At 37.4% G+C, this 19,823-nt stretch overlaps 1 protein-coding gene across 1 annotated transcript in view; it reads right to left on the bottom strand.

The window, feature by feature from the left end:
* LOC150087614 (DNA repair protein SWI5 homolog) overlaps positions 1 to 19,823 on the bottom strand; it is a 50,366-nt gene that overhangs the window by 17,518 nt on the left and 13,025 nt on the right. The window contains exons 2-3 of the mRNA XM_090369887.1: positions 7,614 to 7,650; positions 2,828 to 2,958 (exon numbers count right to left, since the gene is read on the bottom strand). Of these exons, the coding sequence (XP_090226013.1) occupies positions 2,828 to 2,958; positions 7,614 to 7,650 (168 nt within the window). The remainder of the gene's footprint in view (positions 1 to 2,827; positions 2,959 to 7,613; positions 7,651 to 19,823) is intronic.

Here is a 19,823-nt window from a genome sequence, read left to right on the forward strand (position 1 = left end):
CGGGCTAAGATGTGGCAATTGAAGTTCAACATTGAAAATTGAAAGGTACTACATATAGGTAGAATATTCACAAAGAAACATACCAACTGTATTCTAATGTACCAACTAGTAACGGAAAATGAAAAAGACCTTGGGGGGGGGTAATCATGCAGTCAGATATGAAGTTCTCTGAGTAGTGCAGAGAAGCTACCAGGACAGCTCATGAGGTTTTTGTCAATAATACACAGATATTTTGCTAGGAGGGTAAGGAGGTGATTATCTCATTGTATAAGGCAATGGTTAGGATGCACCTTGAGTACCACGAGGTCTGGAGGCCTCATTTTAGGAAGGATGTAGAGCTCCTGGAATGGGTGCAGAGAAGGGCAACAAGATTAGTGATGGGTACAAAAGGGTGGTCTTGCCAAGAAAGGCTTCAGTTCTGTAAAACTGCAACATCTGAAGACTAAGCACCTGCAAGATGATCTGACAAAAGTTTTTAATACTAATGAATTAAGCAAGCTCAATTAGCTCAATTAAGCAGAGGAGCACATTTGCAGTTCCCAGTTTATTGGGCTTTTCTGTTAGTGCTGCACGGGTAGCACAGTAGTAATGTCATTGTCCTCCCCACATCGGATGGAAAAGGGCCGGGTTCGAATTTAGTTGGTCTCGGCTCAATGCTGACGACATTATCTCTCTTGCTTAGACTATACACAAGGAGGCATAAATTCAAATTGAGGATGGATGGTTGCAGACAGATGTGTGGAAGTTTCAGCCAGAGGGTAGTTGATCATTGGAACAGACTTCAATTTGTCTTTGTGGAAGTGGACAATTTGAATAAATTCAAGGAAAAACTAGACAAACTACTGGAGGGGATGGATGGGTGATATGGAGGTTTATTTTTGGCTGATGCTGTATAAGCTTGCTTTCATGCATCATTTGCCACTATTAATACTAACACTAACTACAGTGCAAAAAAATATGGATAGACAGTTCTGCTATCACATGCATTTTTGCAACATGAATTTGCTCCAAAGCAACTGAAATATTAGGGAACAATGCGATTTTTGCATTGGCTCATGCGCAATTTTGTCTGCGAGTAACACCAGGTGAATGCAAAACCCAACACCAAGACGAATGTAGCGACCTGTGCAACAATACATACAAGTTTACAAATCTTAAAAAATGTGAAACGCCAAATGTGTGAGAGCTATATTTCTCATCGGTCATATCCACACTGTTGTTATTTGCTGTATTCACAAGATAACAGTGCTGCATGTGTAGCACGTGACATTGTATGCTGACTCATGTTTTCAGGAGCTCACATGTTTCTGTTCAAACAGAAATTTCGTGAGGCGTGATGGTGTGAGCAGAGGAGCACATTTGCAGTTCCCAGTTTATTGGGCTTTTCTGTTACCTTCCCACATCGCATGGAAAAGGGCTGGGTTCGAATTTAGTTGGTCTCAGGCATAGATAGCAAGGTTCTCTCCCCCCCCCCGGAACTCTGGGTTTTTCATCCAGCAAAAACACAATTTACAGACAAAATTCATATGGGTAGTTGAATTAACATTTTAGGTGACCCTAATAAATGGTTTTTTTTTTTTTTTTTTTCCTGTTAGTGCAATCTAATAATAAATGGGCAGTAAACTCGATCTTACTGCATTTGCAATAATACCGATAACTGGAATTGTGTGGGTTTTTACTTTTATTATGGTGAAATGTGTTCCCCTTCACTAAAATCTTCAATTATATAAGAAACATAAATAACTTTTCAGAATCTTCTCTTCACAAACTTGTCTCATTTGTGCAAAAAATCGATCATCGTTATTGATCGATTTTTTTTTTTTTTTTTAATTGTAAAAGTTAAAACATAAAAAAAAAGATAAAGTTAGTTAACAGAAATATCAATACTCAAAAAAAAAGTTCAGTGTGGTAAGTAAAACACTAAAAAAATTATATCTTCATATCTTGTCAAGGTAAAGTGTTATATTTACTGTAATATTTATTTATTTATTAGAAATTTAATGTTTAAACTTTAGTTAAAACATCTGTGTTAGCAATTTTATTGGGTTTCTAATTTTTTTAATGTGTTTTACTTACCACACTGAACTTTTTTTTTTTTTGAGTGCTCTGCCTCTATCCCTATTTTTCCCATAAGCCCTGTTGTTTCTAATGCATGAAATACCATAGTGGAGATTTTTAGGAACATATGTACCACGTTATAGCAGAACTGGCCGTAACCTTTTATCTTTTATGATACTATAATATAAGATTAGCAAGAGCTCAAGTTTTTCAATAGTGTGAAGAAAAGAGAAATACTTGACAAATGCTACAATGAATGGCAATATGTATGTATAAACATATAAAGCAGATAATTCCAGAGAAGGAGTGCATTTCTGATTCAGTGATATATCAAATGCTGTGACAACTGAAAACTTTCTGTTGAAGCTCCCAATTACATTCAGGATTGTCATATGCATATCTCAAAGATTAAGCCGAGCAAGTCTAAGTATATGCCTACATAAAGTGACAACTTTACTTTGTGATTGCTACTTTACACGTAGCAATCACAAAGTAAAGTGCTTGTGCTTTACTACTTTACAAGTAGCAAGCAAAAAGTTATAGAAATATATGCATTTGAGTGACCATGATTCAATTCCATGTGATTACTAAATATGTTGATGTTCTCATGTTCCATCTTGTGAACCCTTCTGACCTTATATGTTCATAAAAGAATATAAACAGAAAGTTTATTTGTTTATTTAAATAGCAATAAATAGGAGGGCTTTCTGACTACACCTGTATACATGAAGCTAAAGTTTCAACAAAAATGTTTGAAAGATTCACTCACTCATTTTTCAATTCAGAAATTTCTTCAACTAGTTTCTTTTCTTTTTCTATAAGAGCTTTGATTTTTACTTTCAATACATCTGGAGTTGCATCAAGAGTTTTGGTGTTGCATACACCGGAGAGGGGTTTTAGCTGAAAGAATATGTAAAAATTCATATTTTACAAGATAATAACAAAGGTTTGAATGCAAATAACTCAACAGTTATTAAAATACACAAGCCAGTTTTGGCCAGGAGCACTTGGTCATCAGCATATAGTAAAATATCAAGGTGATCACCATTTTCTAAAGTAATACTTCCATGAAATGTTTGTCTCCAGTGTCAATGGCATTTATGCATATGTTGAAAACTAGTGGACATAGGGAGCAACCTTGTTGGATGCTATGATTTATTGGTTTTCATTTGATATTAGTTCCCAACTTAATTGCGATTGAATTCTCTCTATATATATTATCGATTACAGCTATTATTTGGTTGGGAGTTTCATCATCAGCTAGTATTTCTGAAAGTTTATTTCTTTCCACATGGTCAAAGGCTTTCTTATAATCAATGAATGCTATGTTTGTTTGTTTGTTTATTAAACTCCTTGTGTTTTTCAATTAATAATTTCAGAATAAAAATCCATCTGCACAAGATCTTCCTTTCCTAAATTCATTTTATTCTTCTCCAATTTTATTACTATAGTACCTCTCTAGTTTGATTTTTGTCATTTTTATAAATATTTTATGGCCACTATTAAGGATATGACTTATTCCTTTATAATTTTCACAGTCTTTGCGATTGCCTTTTTTATATATTGGAATGACTGTGGCTTTCAGCCAGTATCCCGGTGCAGCTTCACCATGCCATATTTGGTTCAGGAGGTTTGTAAGTCTTAATTTTAAAGTATTGTCAGCATATTTGAACAACTTTATGTTGATACCATCTTCTCCTGATGATCTTTTGTTCTTAAAAATTCTTCATACTTCATTTAATTCTTACATAGAAATTTCTTCTTGTAGGTTATTTTTTGATTTTTTCGTTTCTAACTATTTCATGCTGTGTTCAAAGGTTCTGGAAGTATTGCAGCAATATAGATTTATCAATCACATTAATTCTTATGTTTACTGGTCTCCTGATTTAAGTTATTTAAGATTTTATAAGTAACTGGGTTTAGTTTTGTTAGGTCTCTCTCTCTCTCTCTAAGTATGAGACAAAGTTATTCCAGCTGTCTATACTCCTTATCTTGACTTCTCTTTTGGCTATGGCTTTTTTCCTGTTATATTCACTTTTATCATTAGCTGATTTTGTTGGCAAGTATTTCTTAAAGGTGTTTCCTTTATCTTATATAATATTTGAAATTTCTTCATCCCACTGTCATAGACCTCTTCTGCAGTGACATTTTTCTTATTGCCTAAATTTTCAGATGCTGCCTGTTTTAATATTTTACAAATGTGTGTCCATACTTTTTCTTAGACTGATTTGTTAGCTTTATATTGTGCCAATTTTTTAACTCTCTATTGGGAAAGCCATCTAATACTAAGTAATACAAGTGGTGGCTCACTTTGAAACTTAACTTTTTGCTTCTGTTCACATTTTTTTTTTTTTTCAACCATTGTGGTGGGAATCTGATTAGTGGAACTGGTAGAAAGTAGTCAGTTTACAGATCAAAGCTTCTGAATACTCTTGTATCCAAAACAAATTTTGTTACTTTGTTGTTAATCTGTTATCGACCTGTTGCCTTGTGTCGATCAAGTGTATTTGTGGCAGTCCTTCCATGGTAAGAAAGTATACATAATCTAGCATTCATAATATATCCTTCAAGGAGTGAATCGTGGAAAGTACTTAATTATGAAAAGCCAATTAAAAGCCTTAATTGGCTTTTCATACCAATTAAGAAATATTGTTCAAGGTTTAGGCCTAAATGGATGCCAGATGAACAAATGAGACTCGTGGTAGAGACAAAAAATGCATAGGATGCATATAAATTATCAGGCAACAGAGAAGTCAATGGCAGATATAAGCTAGATTGTAATCAAGTCACAAAGGAGATTAGGCAAGCAAAGGCATATTATGAAAAATCTTTGGCAAAGGATGCTAAGAAAAACAGCAAGGATTTCTTCACTTATATAAACTCTAGAAGGAAGGGGATGAATCAGATTGGTCCACTTGATATTGATGGTTCGGCTGTTGCTGATCCTGCTCAGACAGCTGATAATCGGAATGAATATTTTGCATCTACATTCACACACAAGGACTTCCTTCTGACTCCAAGGATGCTTGGAGTCAGAAGGATGTCCCCACAGACTGGAGATGTGCAAATGTATCTCCAATTCACAAAGGAGGATCAAAGGGTAACACGAGTAAAGACATGTTAGTTTGACTTCTGTTCCAGAGAAAATAATCGAGTCACTGGTTAAAGAAGCATTGCAGGATCATTTAAACAAGACAGCAGTAATAATTCAGACAGCGTGGGTTTGTTAAGGCAAAGTCTTGTCTGACATATTTTATTGGATACTATGATGTGGTTACAAAGGAACTGGATGTAAAAAATAATTTTGATATCATATATTTGAATTTCAGGAAAGGTTTTGATACTGTTGCACATGGAAGGCTACTAAAATGAAACTAAATGCTACTAGACCTAATATTTTAAGAGTTTAAGATTATCTATATAATATCGGTGTAGATACACCAAAGATAACTCTTAAAGAAAAAACTATGATAGTAGTGTAAAGGAGTTTTGGCCTTCCATTGGTGGGTGCCGATGAAAGCCCAACAAGCCTTGAAACGGTAGCATCTGGGTGATGCCCCCCCAAGAATAAGTAACAATACATGGTAACTCATTGTGGATGAGAACAATATGAGATACAGATGAAATGATGCCCTTTACACTACTATCAGTTTTTTCTTTAAGAGTTGTCTATGGTGTATCTAACAATTTCATATGGAAGACTACTGTACAAATTGGAGCAGTATGGAATTAAGGGCAAGTTGCTACAATGGATAAAAGGGTGGTTGAGTGGGGGATGACAGAGTGGTAATCAATGGACACTGCTCTTCATGGACTAATGTTATTAGTGGAGTCCCCCAGGGTTCGGTGTTGGGCCTGCTGTAATTTTGTATATTTATCAATTATACCTAAGGCCTGATATACCTATTGATCTTTATCAATTTATATCAATCTTTATATATATCAGGCTTAATATCCAAGTATGCAAATGATACAAAGGTCGGCAGGGTTGTTAATGACAGTAATTGGCAGTATGCTACTGCAACAGGATCAAGAAAAGTTAGGCAGATGGGCTGAGAAATGTCAACTGAAGTTTAATATTGACAAATGCAAAGTACTGCATAAGGATAGAAGTAACCCCAGAGAAACATACCAACTGTGTGGTACTACACTTAGGGTGGTAGAAAATGAAAAAGACCAGGAAGTAATTATGCAGTCAGATATGAAGTTTTATGAGCAATGCAGACAGGCTGCAAGAATAGGTCATGGGATATTGTCAATGATATACTGGAATTTTGCTAGTAGGAAAAAGGAGATGATTATCCCTTCGTATAAGACAATGGTCAGGCCACACCTTGAGTACTGCAGACAGGTCTTGAGGCCTCATTTTAGGATGGATATAGAGTTTCTTGAAGGAGTAGAGAAGGGCAACATTGACAAATGCAAAGTACTTCATATGGGTGGAAGTAACCCCAGAAATGGTGAGGGGGGGGAGAACAAAGCAGTGCTCTTTGAAGAAAGGCTTAAGTGCTGCAGCATTTGGAGACTTGGCACCTGCAAGGTGATCTGATCAAGGTGTATAAGGCCTTGAATGGGTTCAGCATGCTCAATTCTGATGGGATTCTTCCTCTTGCTGAGAATAATTGCCTAGAGGATATAAATTCAAATTGAGGAAAGACAGTTGTAGAATAGATTGTGTGCAAGTTTGCCTTTAGCTAGCGGGTAGTTGATTGCTGGAACAAACTTCCATCTGCAGTTTCGGAAGTTGATAGCTTAAATAAATTCAAGTAGGAACTGCACAAACTTTTAGAGGGAATGGTGTGTGAAATTTTTTTTTTTTTTTATGGCTGATGCTACATAAGCTTGCTTTCTTGCATCACATGCTTCTACTATCTGTAGATTGTTATAGGTTGCAAAATCAATGAAGTTATTAGGAGAGTAATAAATCACAGTTATTGTGATCATCATCACCATCTTTAAATGTTGCTTCATCATCAGTCCACAAAACATTTTCAATATTTGGGTTTGTAATACTCAGCCAAAAACCAATCAGCAAATTTCAAAATTCTATCTGATCTTTCTTATTCAAACTTTATAGCAACATGGGTTTTAGGCCTTGTGTTTAAGTTCCTTAAACAAAGTTCCTGAAGAGCAGCGTCCATTTAAGCTTGTTTTAAATGGACTATTAAGTATTTTAAATTTTGAACTTTGATTTTTTGAGATTTTATTATTTTATTTTTTTGTACTTCTGTCAGCATCTTCTCTTACGGGGAAGTTTATGTCCAAAAAACTTCTTGAACTGGCATGCAATTTCTGCAGCATATTCATAATTTGGAGGCCACTTTAAAATTTCAATCCTATCCTTCATGTGAGGCTCATGAAACTTTTCCTATATTAAATTATTCTGAAACAAAAGAAAAACAAAAAAAACAACACAAACTATTTTTCAAATAACTTATACATATTAACATCAGCAGTTATTCAAAACAGTTTCTTACTTATGGACCAGTCAGTATTTTGAATAGTTTACGAGTATTCAAACATATTTATAATGTAATAAATGATAAAATACTCACCGGACTTTTAAAAGAACCTCTTTTAACACTTCTGGAACTGTAAAAATTAATAGCAGTAAATAGTTGTAATATGATTAGTAGATACTGTAGTTGAATATCTCAGTTACATTAAAAACTGATTTAATATGACATATTTTTTATATTTTCTCTTTATTCTAAGAAAGTATTAAAATAAACAAATCTTAAACATTTTAAAAATAAATTAATAAAACAATTATAGGAAAAGGGAAAAAAGGTACAATGCATCACAAATAAAAACTGATTTTCAAACTTACAGCTACCTATCTAAATAAGATTCCCATAAATAAATAAAGAAACCAAATAAAAAATTTTTCCTTGAAAGGTATTATGAGTACAGCTTTATGAATAGTGGTTTTAAAGCACAATAGAACTTTAAAAAAAAAAAAAATGTGAAGGTTAAAATGAACACCACACAGGTGGTGAATTAAGAAATAAATTTCACTTTTCATTTTTTAAACTGTCTTTGATTTTAAAAAAACTCATAAGCATGTGTTAGTCATTTTAACCTGTTCGGTGGAGAGTTTACAAATTTTGTGATGAGTAACTCACAAGATACTGTTACTAGTAAGTGGGCAGTAACAGTATCTTTTTATTGCCAGTGAGTTTGTAAGTTCACAGCTAAAAAAAAAAAAAATTATGATCAGAATAATCCTCAAACACCTGTTTGAGTTCAAAAGTAATTAGTATTGGTAAATAATGCAAAGAATCAAATTTGATTGCATTTGATAATATATTTCTATCCTTATATATTTTTGCATTTTTTTGAAATTTGTTCAACTACGAAGTATTTCCAGGATATTCTATCTTGATGAAGTACAATATTTTTGAGTTAGATTAGTGTACTTTTTAAATTGATAAAAGGAAAAGTTAATGATAAATGAATATTAAATAAACTCTTCCTTTCAGTGTAGCTTATTGAGAATTACTCAGACAAAAATTATGATCTAAATTTAACAAAAGCTAGAATAAAAATTTTCAGTTTCTCAAAAATTCAACTGTTTTTTTTTTTTTTTTTTTTTTACAGTATTAACAGTCTGCCTTGAGATTTTATTTGGTGTTGTTATGTGTGGGTACTATACAGGGTGTTTCAAAAACAGCTTTAAAACTTTGAAAGAGTATATAAATCTATTTAGAGGACATACATAATATTTTCAATTGTAATAATGTAGCAATACACTTCAAGTGTAATGCATGTCGACTGTAGTACCCAATACTACCATCGCGAGCACGCCCGGGCAGTTACGATCAAGATGGCTACTTTCACAGGTGAGAGCGAGCTCATTGTGTGTTTTGTTTCAAAGGAATGAAGTCTGCTGCACAAGTTCAAAGGAAGTTTCTCACGCAGTATCGCAAGGAACCTCCCAGTAGGACTAAAATGTACATGCTGCACAAGAATTTTGATGAGACCAGATGTTCTGTGCACCATGCCAAGTCACCCGGCCGGCCACGTGTTCCTGAAAATGTTGTGGAAAGGTTTAGGGATAGCTTTGTTCAGAGTCCACAAAAGTAAACATGATGCACATCTCGGGAAAGTGGTATTTAGCATTAGTTGAGGCATATGATGCAAGAAAGCAAGCTTATATAGCATCAGCCAAAAAAAATATAAAAAAAAAAAAAACCTTCCCATTTCACCCATCCACTCACTCCAAATGTTTGTCTAGTTCAGCCTTAAATTTATTTAAGTTATCAACTTCCACAACAACAGATGGAAGTCAGTTCCAGCAATCAACTACCCGCTGGATATAAAAGCAAACTTCCACACATCTATTCTACAACTGTCTTTCCTCAATTTGAATTTATGCCCCCTCAGGTTCTTAATCAGAGCAAGGGGAAGTATCCCGTCAGCACTGAGCCTGCTCAAACCATTCAAGGCTTTATACACCTCGATCAGATCACCTCGCAGGTGCCTAGTATCCAGATGCTGCAACTTGCAGAACTTAAGCCTTTCTTCGTAAGTACATCCCTTTATCCTTTTCAATCTTTTTGCTCTTCTCTGTACTCGTTCTACCAAATCTATATCCGTCCTAAAATGAGGCCTCCAGACATGTATACTACTCAATGTGAGGCCTGACCATTGCCTTATACGAGGGGATAATCACTTCCTTGTCTCTGCTAGCAAAATTCCTATATATCATTGACAAAAATCCATTACCTGCTCTGGTAGCCCGTCTGCACTGTTCAGAGAACTTCATATTTGACTGCACAATTATCCCCCAGGTCTTTTTCATTCTCCACCTCCCTCAGTGTAGCACCACACAGTTGGTACATTTCTCTTGGGTTACTGCTACCCATATGGAGTACTTTGCATTTGTGAACGTTGCCACTTCTCAGCCCATCTGCCTAACTTTTCTAGATCCTGTTGCAGTAGCACACTGTCTTTAGTGTCATTAACAAACCTGCCAGCCTTTGTATCATCTGCAAACTTGGGCATTAAGCCCGATATACAATCATCAATATCACTAATATATACAGAAAACAACAATGGACCCAACAATGAATCCTGGGGGACTCCACTAATAACATTAGTCCATGAAGAGCAGAGTCCATTGATTACCACTCTCTGTCTTCTCCCACTCAACCATCCCTTTATCCATAGCAGCAATTTGCCTCCAATGACAGACAGCTCCAATTTGTACAGCAGTCTTCCATCTGCAACAGTATCAAAAGCTTTCCTGAAATGCAAGTATATGATATCAAAATTATTTTTTGTCCAGTTCCTTTGTGAGCACATCTTAGTATGTAATCGAATTGGTCAGACAAGACTTCTCCTTTATAAACACATGCTGTGTCTGAACTATTACTGCTGTCTTGTCTAGGTGATCCCGAATCACCTCTTTAACCAGCGACTCCATTATTTTCCCCGGAACAGAAGTTAAACTAACAGGACTATAATTATTTCTGTCACCCTTTGAATCCTCTTTGTGAATTCACGATACAATTGCACACCTCCAGTCCATGGGGACCTCCTCTCACTCTAAGGATGCTCTCATAATTATGGCTAAGGGTTTGCTTACTTCCCTTGCTGCCTCATTCATTATATCTGGATAGATTCCATCTGTCCCAGGTGCCTTTTTTAGGTTTAACTTCAACAATTTCTCCTCCACTTGGCTCTCAGTTATTACAAAATTACTTATCTTCCTGATAGAGTTTGATAAACTGCTGGCATTCCCATTCTTGAATAACTCCTCACGTGAATGTAGATGCAAAATACTCATTCAGTTTATCAGCTACTTGAGAAGGATCATCAATAGTCGAACCATCTATGTTATGTGGATCAATCTGATTCATCCCTTTCCTTCCAGAGTTTACATAAGTAAAGAATTCTTTGCTGTTTTTCTTTGCATCCTTTGACAAAGATTTCTCTTAATTTGGTCCTTGGGGTTGTCACAGACATTCTCTCAGATATGCCAGATAAGCTGTACTTGCTAACTGGCAGTCTAAAACACTGATGGAACTGATATTTGGGTGGCACTCAAGTCAAGTGGATCCAATTTCGGTGAAGTCCGGCCGGTCTGTGACAGCAAAATTCACTGCTTGCACCTTCATGATGGTGGGACTGTTAGTAATCCTGGGTATAACCTCCATGCACAAGCACACTGTGGGTGACCACTCATGTGTGAACCAACATAAACAGGGGTCGAGGTATGGCACCCACACCACATGGAGGAATGCCGCCCCTCTGTGTTACTAGGTGGTTGATGACTCTCATCAACTGCTGCAATACAATTACCTTTGCTTATTGGAGGCATGAAGTGGTGGAACCCATGTTTAGTCTCCAGAACTAAGTCCCCATATACACACTACTCGGACTGCCTCCAGATAGTGACTGGAGGCAGTCCGAGTAGTGTGTATATGGGGGGGGGGACATTATGGAGGCCACATTATGACAAGGATCTAGCTATATTCTTACCAGGTGTACGCTGTATCGAAAAATTATATTAGTTCATACAGCATTTCCCCCCCTCGCCACACTTTCTCTTACTATTGAATACACCATGAATTGTCAAACTAACAGAGTAAGCTTATCTGCAAAAAGATCTAAACCTCCCAAACACTTCCTAGTTCATTTCACAAATATACGTGGTCTCAGGTCTAATCTCAATGATGTCCATTTCCAATTACAGTCTGCCAAACCCCATGTACTTTTTCTGACAGAATCTGAGTTATCAATTGATTCAACCACTGCTCATCTCAGTTGCCCAAATTATTCACTGTATGATTCCTTTCGCCTCAAAGGTGGTACTTGTGCATATGAATATTCCAATATTCCCGATCTGAGACTAGGTAATTTGGAATCTCCTCTTTTCGATCTTCTCTGGCTTAAAATCTCTCTACCTCATTCTGTTAAATTCATCTGTTGTCTCCCAACTCCACTACCCATTTGGAGCTCTTTGACTTCCTCTCTTTTCAATTTGACTTTCTCCAGTCTAACTTTCCTAACAAGTGAGGTTTTTTTTTTTTTTTTTTTTTTATGTGAACCCCAAACACGAGAGGTATTAGAACCTATAGTACTTAGTACCGTGCTTGGGTTGGAGACTGAGAAGACAAAAGAAGATATTTGTTGACATTGGACTTGAACTTCTGTAGATTGTAAACTAATTTTCAGGAAATACGTAGTTGTTCTTGAAAACGGCAGTTGAATGAATAAATGAGGAAGATGAAAAGTTGGTTTTGTGGGTTTGAAGTTGGACAGTAAATGGATGTTGGCTGGTGGCGGCACATGTTCGGACTGTTTTGAAAGAGAGAGCGGGAATTATAGAAGCTAATTCAGAAGAACAGTGCCCATGGAAGTATCTGTAGAAGAGGCATGCAGCAGAAACAGTGCGTCTATGAGACAGCGAGTGGAGAGACTGTGTTAGAGATGAATCATTAATTAACCTAACTGCCCTCTTCTGAATGGAATCAAGAAGCCTGAGAGAGGTTTTGGGGGCACCACCCCAGATGTGGGAACAATATTCCATGGCAGGGCGGATTTGCGATTTATACAGAGTGAGCAGCTATTTGGAAGAAAAGTAACGCCAAGAGCGAAAGAGAAAACCAAGTTTTTCAGATGCAGAGGAAGCAATATTTGTAATGTGCTTGTACCAAGAGAGATTAGAAGTCAGGGTAATCCCCAAAAGAGATATATCATTTTGCCTAGAAATCGGAGTGTCACTAAAGATAAGCATAGGAGCAGAAGAATCCTTTTTTGCGAGATATAAGACAACACTGAGTTTTAGAAGGGTTGAAAGCAACTAAGTTGTCTTTGCCCCACTGGAGAATTACCTGAAGATCGGCATTTAAGGAATTGGTAGCAGATTTTCGAGAAGTTGAAGCTGATTGAGCAGGACAAGTTTTCTCAAAATGGAAAGTTGAATGCAATGTGCTATCATCGGCAAAACTATGGATAGGATTTCCAGTCAATGGAAGAAGGTCATTGATATACAAGAGGAAAAGAGTGGGGGAAAGAACTGAACCTTGGGGGACCCCGGCATTAGTGGAGAAGTTAGAAGACAGAGAGCCATCAACCATCACCCTCAGTGAGCGATCAGAGAAAAAACTGGATAACCAATTACTAAAAACAGTTGGCAAACCATAAGATGGAAGCTTGTTTAGAAGACCTTTATGCCAAACATGACCAAAAGCCTTTGAGATGTCAAGAGCAACTACTTGTGTTTCACCGAACCATTCCATTGAATTAGTCCATAAATGGGTAACATAAGCCAGAATATCACCAGTGGATCGACACTGACGGAATCCATACTGGCGATCGCTGATCAGACGGAAGGTTTCTAGGTAGTTTAAGAGTTGGCAGTTAATTGATTTCTCCATTACTTTAGAAAGAGTAGAAGTAATTGCAATGGGACGATAATTGGATGGGAGGGATTTGTCACCCTTTTTAGGAACTGGCTGGATATGAGCAAATTTCCAAGCAGAAGGAAAAACACCTTTAGAATAAGAAAGTGAAAAAAGGCGGCAAAGAATAGGAGTAAGTTCAGGAGCACAGGTTTTGAGAACAAGTGGAGAAATACCATCAGGACCTGGAGCTTTCTTAGCATCGAGATTCATCAAAATCCTTCTGATATCCTTTTGACGGAAGACCACAGGAGGCATTGAATGGAGTGTGTTGGAGATGGTGGGAGGTGTTTTACCAAGATCATTAATACATGAGCTCGAAGAAAAATGGGATGCTAGCAGGTCAGCTTTATCCTTGGCTGAAGTGACAACAGAACCATCTGGTTTGGACAGAGGTGGGAGCAGAGATGGGCAAAAGTTGCGGCCAATAGCTTTGGCAAGAGACTAGAATGCTCCGCTACCATTAGGGCAAGAAGCATGGTTTCTACTCTTAGCCTGTTCAAACTCTAGTTTGGACTGATTAATAACTGCTTTACAATTGTTGCGAGCTTTGGTGTAGGCAGAAAATGAAACTGAAGAATTAGAAACAAGCCAATTACGATATGTAACATTCTTCTCTTGGACAGCCTTAGCACATTTATTGGAAAACCAAGGTTTAGATAAAGGACGAGATTTTAAAGTGGAGTGTGGGATAAAGGATTCCATTCCTGCAAGAATAATTTCACTGACAGGATCTGAGCAAATGTTGACATCAGAACTTCTGAAACAGTAATCCGACCAAGGAAAAGAAGAAAAGAAGTCTCGCAGGTCATCCCATTTTGCATTCTTGTAATGCCAAACAACACGAGGTTGGGAATAGCCATGAGATAAAGGTTCCATTGGAGAATAGACAATCACCAAGTTGTGATCTGAAGTGCCTAAAGGAGCTCTCACTTCGACCGTGTACTTAGAAGGGTTGTTTGTGAGAAAAAGATCATGCGTATTGGCTGTATGATTAGGATTGTCCGGTATTCTTGTAGGTAAATGAACAATCTGTGCTAGGTCATTAATAATTGCAAAAGCCTCAGCATCTCGACCTGCTGGGTCGGTGTGACTAGAAAACGGAAGCCAGGCTGGGGTTGTGAACATTAAAATCACCAAGGAAAATTACCTCACTGTTAGGAGAGTTGGACTGGAGAAAGTCAAGTTGCAATGAGAGGAAGTCAAAGAGCTCCAAGTGATTAGTCGAGTTGGGAGAACGGTAGAGACAACAGATGAATTTGACACAATGAGGTAGAGAGATTTTAAGCCAAAGAAGATCAAAGAAAGGAGATTCCAAATTGCCAAGTCTCTGACAGGGAATATCAGAACGGACATATGCACAAGTACCACCTTTGAGGCGACAGGAATCATACAGCAAATAATTTGGGCAACTGAGATGAGCAGTAGTTGAATCAACCGATAACTGAGATTCTGTCAGAAAAAGTACATGGGGTTTGGCAGACTGCAAGTGGAAATGTACATCGTTGAGATTACAATTGAGACCACGTATATTTGTGAAATGAATTAGGAAGTGCTTGGGAGGTTTAGATCTTTTCGCAGATAAGCTTGCTCTATTAGTTTGACAATTTATTGAATACACCATGAATTGTCAAACTAATGCACCATGAATTGTCTATTAGTTTGACAATTCATGGTGTATTCAATAGCCGCACCTAAAGAAAGACATCGAGCTTCTTGAAAGGGTGCAACGAAGGGTAACTCGCCTGGTGAGATCGGCAAAAGGGCGTCCTTATGAAGAAAGACTTCGAATATGTGGGTTGCAGAGTTTGGAAACTATACACCTTAGAGGAGATTTGATTGAGGTGTTTAAGGCTCTGAGAGGCATCAGTAAAATGAATGAGGACGAAATTTTCAAGATTATAAATGATGCTAGAACTAGGGGACATAAATTCAAGTTACGGGGGGAAATGTTTAGATTGGACTGCAGGAAGTTTTATTTTAGCCAGCGAGTTATAAATTATTGGAATAAGTTGCCTTCATGGGTGGTAGAGGGCGACAGTTTGGGGAAATTCAAAGGTCATCTGGATAGTACTTTCGGGTAGGGAAGCGCATAGGATGATAGGATTCATTTCCTTTTTATTTATTTTTTATTTTATTATTATTTTTTTTATTTATTAATTATTATTATTTAGTTATTTATTTATTTTTTGTTTTTATCATTGTTTTGTTCGGATTTTTTTTTTTTTTTTTTTTTGGCTGGTGCAGCATAAGCCATAGGCTTTCTTGCACCATACGGCCGTTACTAATACTAATACTAATAGTAAGAAAAAGTGGGTGGGACATGCTGTATGAAGTAATGAAATTTTTGGATATGGCGTACACGTGGTAAGAATATACCCAGATCCTTGACATAACGTGGCCTCGACAATGCTCCCCGCATACACACTACTCGGACTCCCTCCAGTCACTATCTGGCAGAGTAGAGGTAGCAAGATTATACACTAGCTGATCCGGAAGCCTCCTAGAGAGTTACCAATAGGTCCGGTTTGGTGTACTAACTAGCGGCCGGCCTGCGAAAACCGTTTTAGAGCTGTACCCTCGAAATGTAAGGAATATTGGATCTCACCACGACGTTCATCATAACCTCAAAAGTCATCAATCATACTGCATGATGGAAGAGATAGGGAAGGGTTGACCGGAACTTAGCTCTAGAGACTAAACATGGGTTCCACCACTTCAAGCCTCCAATAAGCAAAGTGGTGGTATTTCACCTGTTGATGAGAGTCATCTTCCACCTAGTACTGCCTGGTAACATAGAGGGGTGGCGTTCCTCCATGTGGTGTGGGCGCCAAACCTCGACCCCTGCTTACGTTGGTTCACCCACCATGTGCATGGGGGTTATGCCCAGGATTACTATTGTGAAGGTGCAAGCAGAGGATTTGGCTGTCACAGACCGTCCGGACTTCGCCGAAACTGGGTCGACTTGAGTGTCACCCGAATATCAGTTCCATCAGCGTTTTAGACTCCCAGGTAGCAAGTACAGCTTGTCTGGCATATCTGAGAGAATGTCTGTGACAACCTCAAGGACCAAGGAGGTAATTTCCCTTTGTGATTTTAATGTTCACAACTCCAGCGGGATTCCGTTTTCTAGTCACACCGACCCAGATGGTCGAGATGTTGAGGCTTTTGCAATTACTAATGACCTTGCACAGATTGTTCATTTACCTAAAATCATACCGGACATTCCTAACCATACAGTCAACATGCTTGATCTTTTTCTCACAAACAACCCTTCTAAGTACATGGTCGAAGTGAGTGGTCCTTTAGGCACCTCGGATCACAACTTGTTGATTGTCTCTTCTCCAATGGAGCCTTTATTCATGGCTATTCCCAACCTCGTATTATTTGGCATTACAAGAATGCAAAATGGGATGACCTGTGAGATTTCTTTTCCTTGATCGGATTACTGTTTCAAAGCTTCTGATGTTAGCATTTGCTCAGATCATGTCAGTGAAATTATTCTTGGAATGGAATCCTTTATTCCACACTCCACTTTAAAATCTCGTCCTTCATCTAGACCTTGGTTTTTCAATAAATTTGTTAAGGCTGTTCAAGAGAAGAACATTGCATATCGTAATTGGCTTGTTTCCAATTCTTCAGTTTGATTTTTCTGCCTACACCAGTGCTCACAATAATTGTAAATCAGTTATTAATCAGTCTAAACTAGATTTTAAACAGGTTAAGATAGAAAACTTGTTTCTTGCCCTAATGGTAGCCGAGCATTCTGGTCTCTTGCCAAAGCTATTGGCCGCAACTTTTGGAAATCTCTGCTCCCACCTCTGTGAAAACCAGATGGTTCTGTTGTCACTTCAGCCAAGGATAAAGCTGACCTGCTAGCATTCCATTTTTCTTCCACCTGTATTAATGAGTTGGAAGAAAAATGGGATGACACCTCCCACCATTCTCCATTCGATGCCCCCTGTGGTCTTCTGTCAAAAGGATGTCAAAAATATTTGACAAATCTTGATGCTAAGAAAGCTCCATGTCCTGATGGTATTTCTCTGCTTGTTCTCAAAACCTGCACTCCTGTTCTCTGCCACCTTTTTTCACTTTCTTATTCCAAAAGTGTTTTTCCTTCTGCTTGGAAATTTGCTTATATCCAGCCAGTTCCTAAAAAGAGTGACAAATCTCTCCCATCCAATTATCGGTCCATTGCAATTACTTCTACTCTTTCTAAAGTAATGGATAAATCAATTAACCGCCAACTCTTAAACTACCTAGAAACCTTCTGTCTGATCAATGATCGCTAGTATGGATTCCGTCAGTGTTAATCCACTGGTGATACTCTGGCTTATGTTACTCATTTATTTACAAATTCAATAGAAAAGTTCGGTGAAACACACTAAACTTTTAACTATTACTATGATTTGGGGCACCGAAAATCCACGTACTTCTCTGGAACATGTTCATTACAGCCCAAAGGTGAACGTGTTTGGTGCCCTCAGCAAAGAAAAGTGAACTGCCTCTTCTTTTTTGTGGAGACAACCATTACCAATATCACATATCTAGACATGCTCCATCAGTTCCTCATTCCACAAATTGATGAAGATGACCAAGAAGGATGCATTCACTTCCAGCAAGACAGCGCATCCTACCCCTCATTACCTTGAAGAAGAGCATGAGCACCTCAACACCCATTTCCCAGGTCGGTGGATTGGTCTAGGGGCACCGATAGCATGCCACCTCGTTCCCCGGATCTTACACTTATAGATTTTTTCTTATGGGGATTTCTTAAAGATCTGATGTATGTACCACCCTTATCTGCAAATGTCACTGAGCTCTGAACTCGAATTACAGCCACAGTTGCAGAAGATGCCAGAGAGGCTACACTGCATGTGGCAAGAAATTGACTACAGGTCTGACGTCTGCTGCATTACAAATGGAAGTCATATTGAACCATAACTGTCCAAGATAAAACTTGAAGTGTTTTGCTACATTCTGACATGACATTTCAAAATATTTTGTATGTCCTTTAAATAAATTTATATACACTTTCAAAGTTGTAAAGCTGTTTTCGAAACACCCTGTACAATTCTCACTCTTATTTCAATCCTGACATAAACATGTGGCTGATGAAGCTCTCATTTATAAGCTGCCAAAGTACCACTGTTTGACTACATGTAATGTTAAAGATGACTGAATTAAAAATCCATACCTTTATGTTATTGCATAAAGGGCAATAGGAATGAACTAAATACATACATCTTTCAAAAAAAAAGAAAGAAAGAAAAAATATTATTGACAACACAGATTATTTTTGAGAAACAATGCATATAATGTATGTATATTATAGATTTCTTGTTTATGAGAACTTTTTTTTTTTTTTTTTTTTTTATGATTTGCTACCATATTGGTGCAGACATACAAGTACACAGCTAGGGTTCCCAAAATTGAGCTCTCCCCACAAAAATTTAGGATCTCAAAACCAGATTTTTACACTAATGCAGTATGGAAGGAAGGAGCACTGAGGATCTATTTCCATAGAGCTAGCACTGTTAGCACAATGCAAATGTACTGAAACCTAAACTCTTAAACATTCAACTTTGATCAATGATAGTCAATCAGTGTTGATCCACTTTATTTTCAATAATTCTTATATTGTTTAAATCTTTTATTTAAAGTAACAAATATTATTAGGTAATAAAGTGGCATAAAGACATATAATGACACAGGTGACAAGTGATCACTTGTAAAAGAGAACTGTGAACTATTTGTTGGCAAATCATAGTGGTTCTCATAATGATTTGTGAACAATGCTACCAATCAAGCAATTGCAGTGTCATTAAAAGTACACCAGAGATGAGACTGTTTTACCAGAATAAGTATAACATACTAGAGCTTTAACCTACTGGCAGTTAAATAGAATGTCAGCAAAATACAAGTACACAGCATTTTGTGCTTGTCAGCAAAATTCTTACAAGCACAAAAGTAGATGACATTGTACAGCATATATCATCTTTTAAGAGCACAAAAAGTGATATTCCTGTATATGGTGGCACTGACATTAAGAGTAGCAAGATCTGGCGATTTACTTAACAAGTATAGGACAATGTTGAGGAAAAGTCACAAGCTAGGGCTGAATTTGAAAGAGTCTACAATTCTACCTAGACAAGATAGGAGGGAGTATATGATGAGAGCCTTGTCAATCAATTCGGCCCTGGATAGACTGTGCAAGGCTCATCGGGTAGACTTTTTCTCGTGGTCTATGCTTGTTAACAGGAGAGATTGCTTTTACAGTTCTCGTATACACTTAAATAGAAAGGGTGCAAAATATTTGCTGATGCTATTGAGGCAACATTAGATGCGTCAGAC

This window comes from Mastigoproctus giganteus, chromosome 3, assembly GCF_048544385.1.
Source record: "Mastigoproctus giganteus isolate SK-2022 chromosome 3, ASM4854438v1, whole genome shotgun sequence".
Lineage (NCBI taxonomy): Eukaryota > Metazoa > Arthropoda > Arachnida > Uropygi > Thelyphonidae > Mastigoproctus > Mastigoproctus giganteus.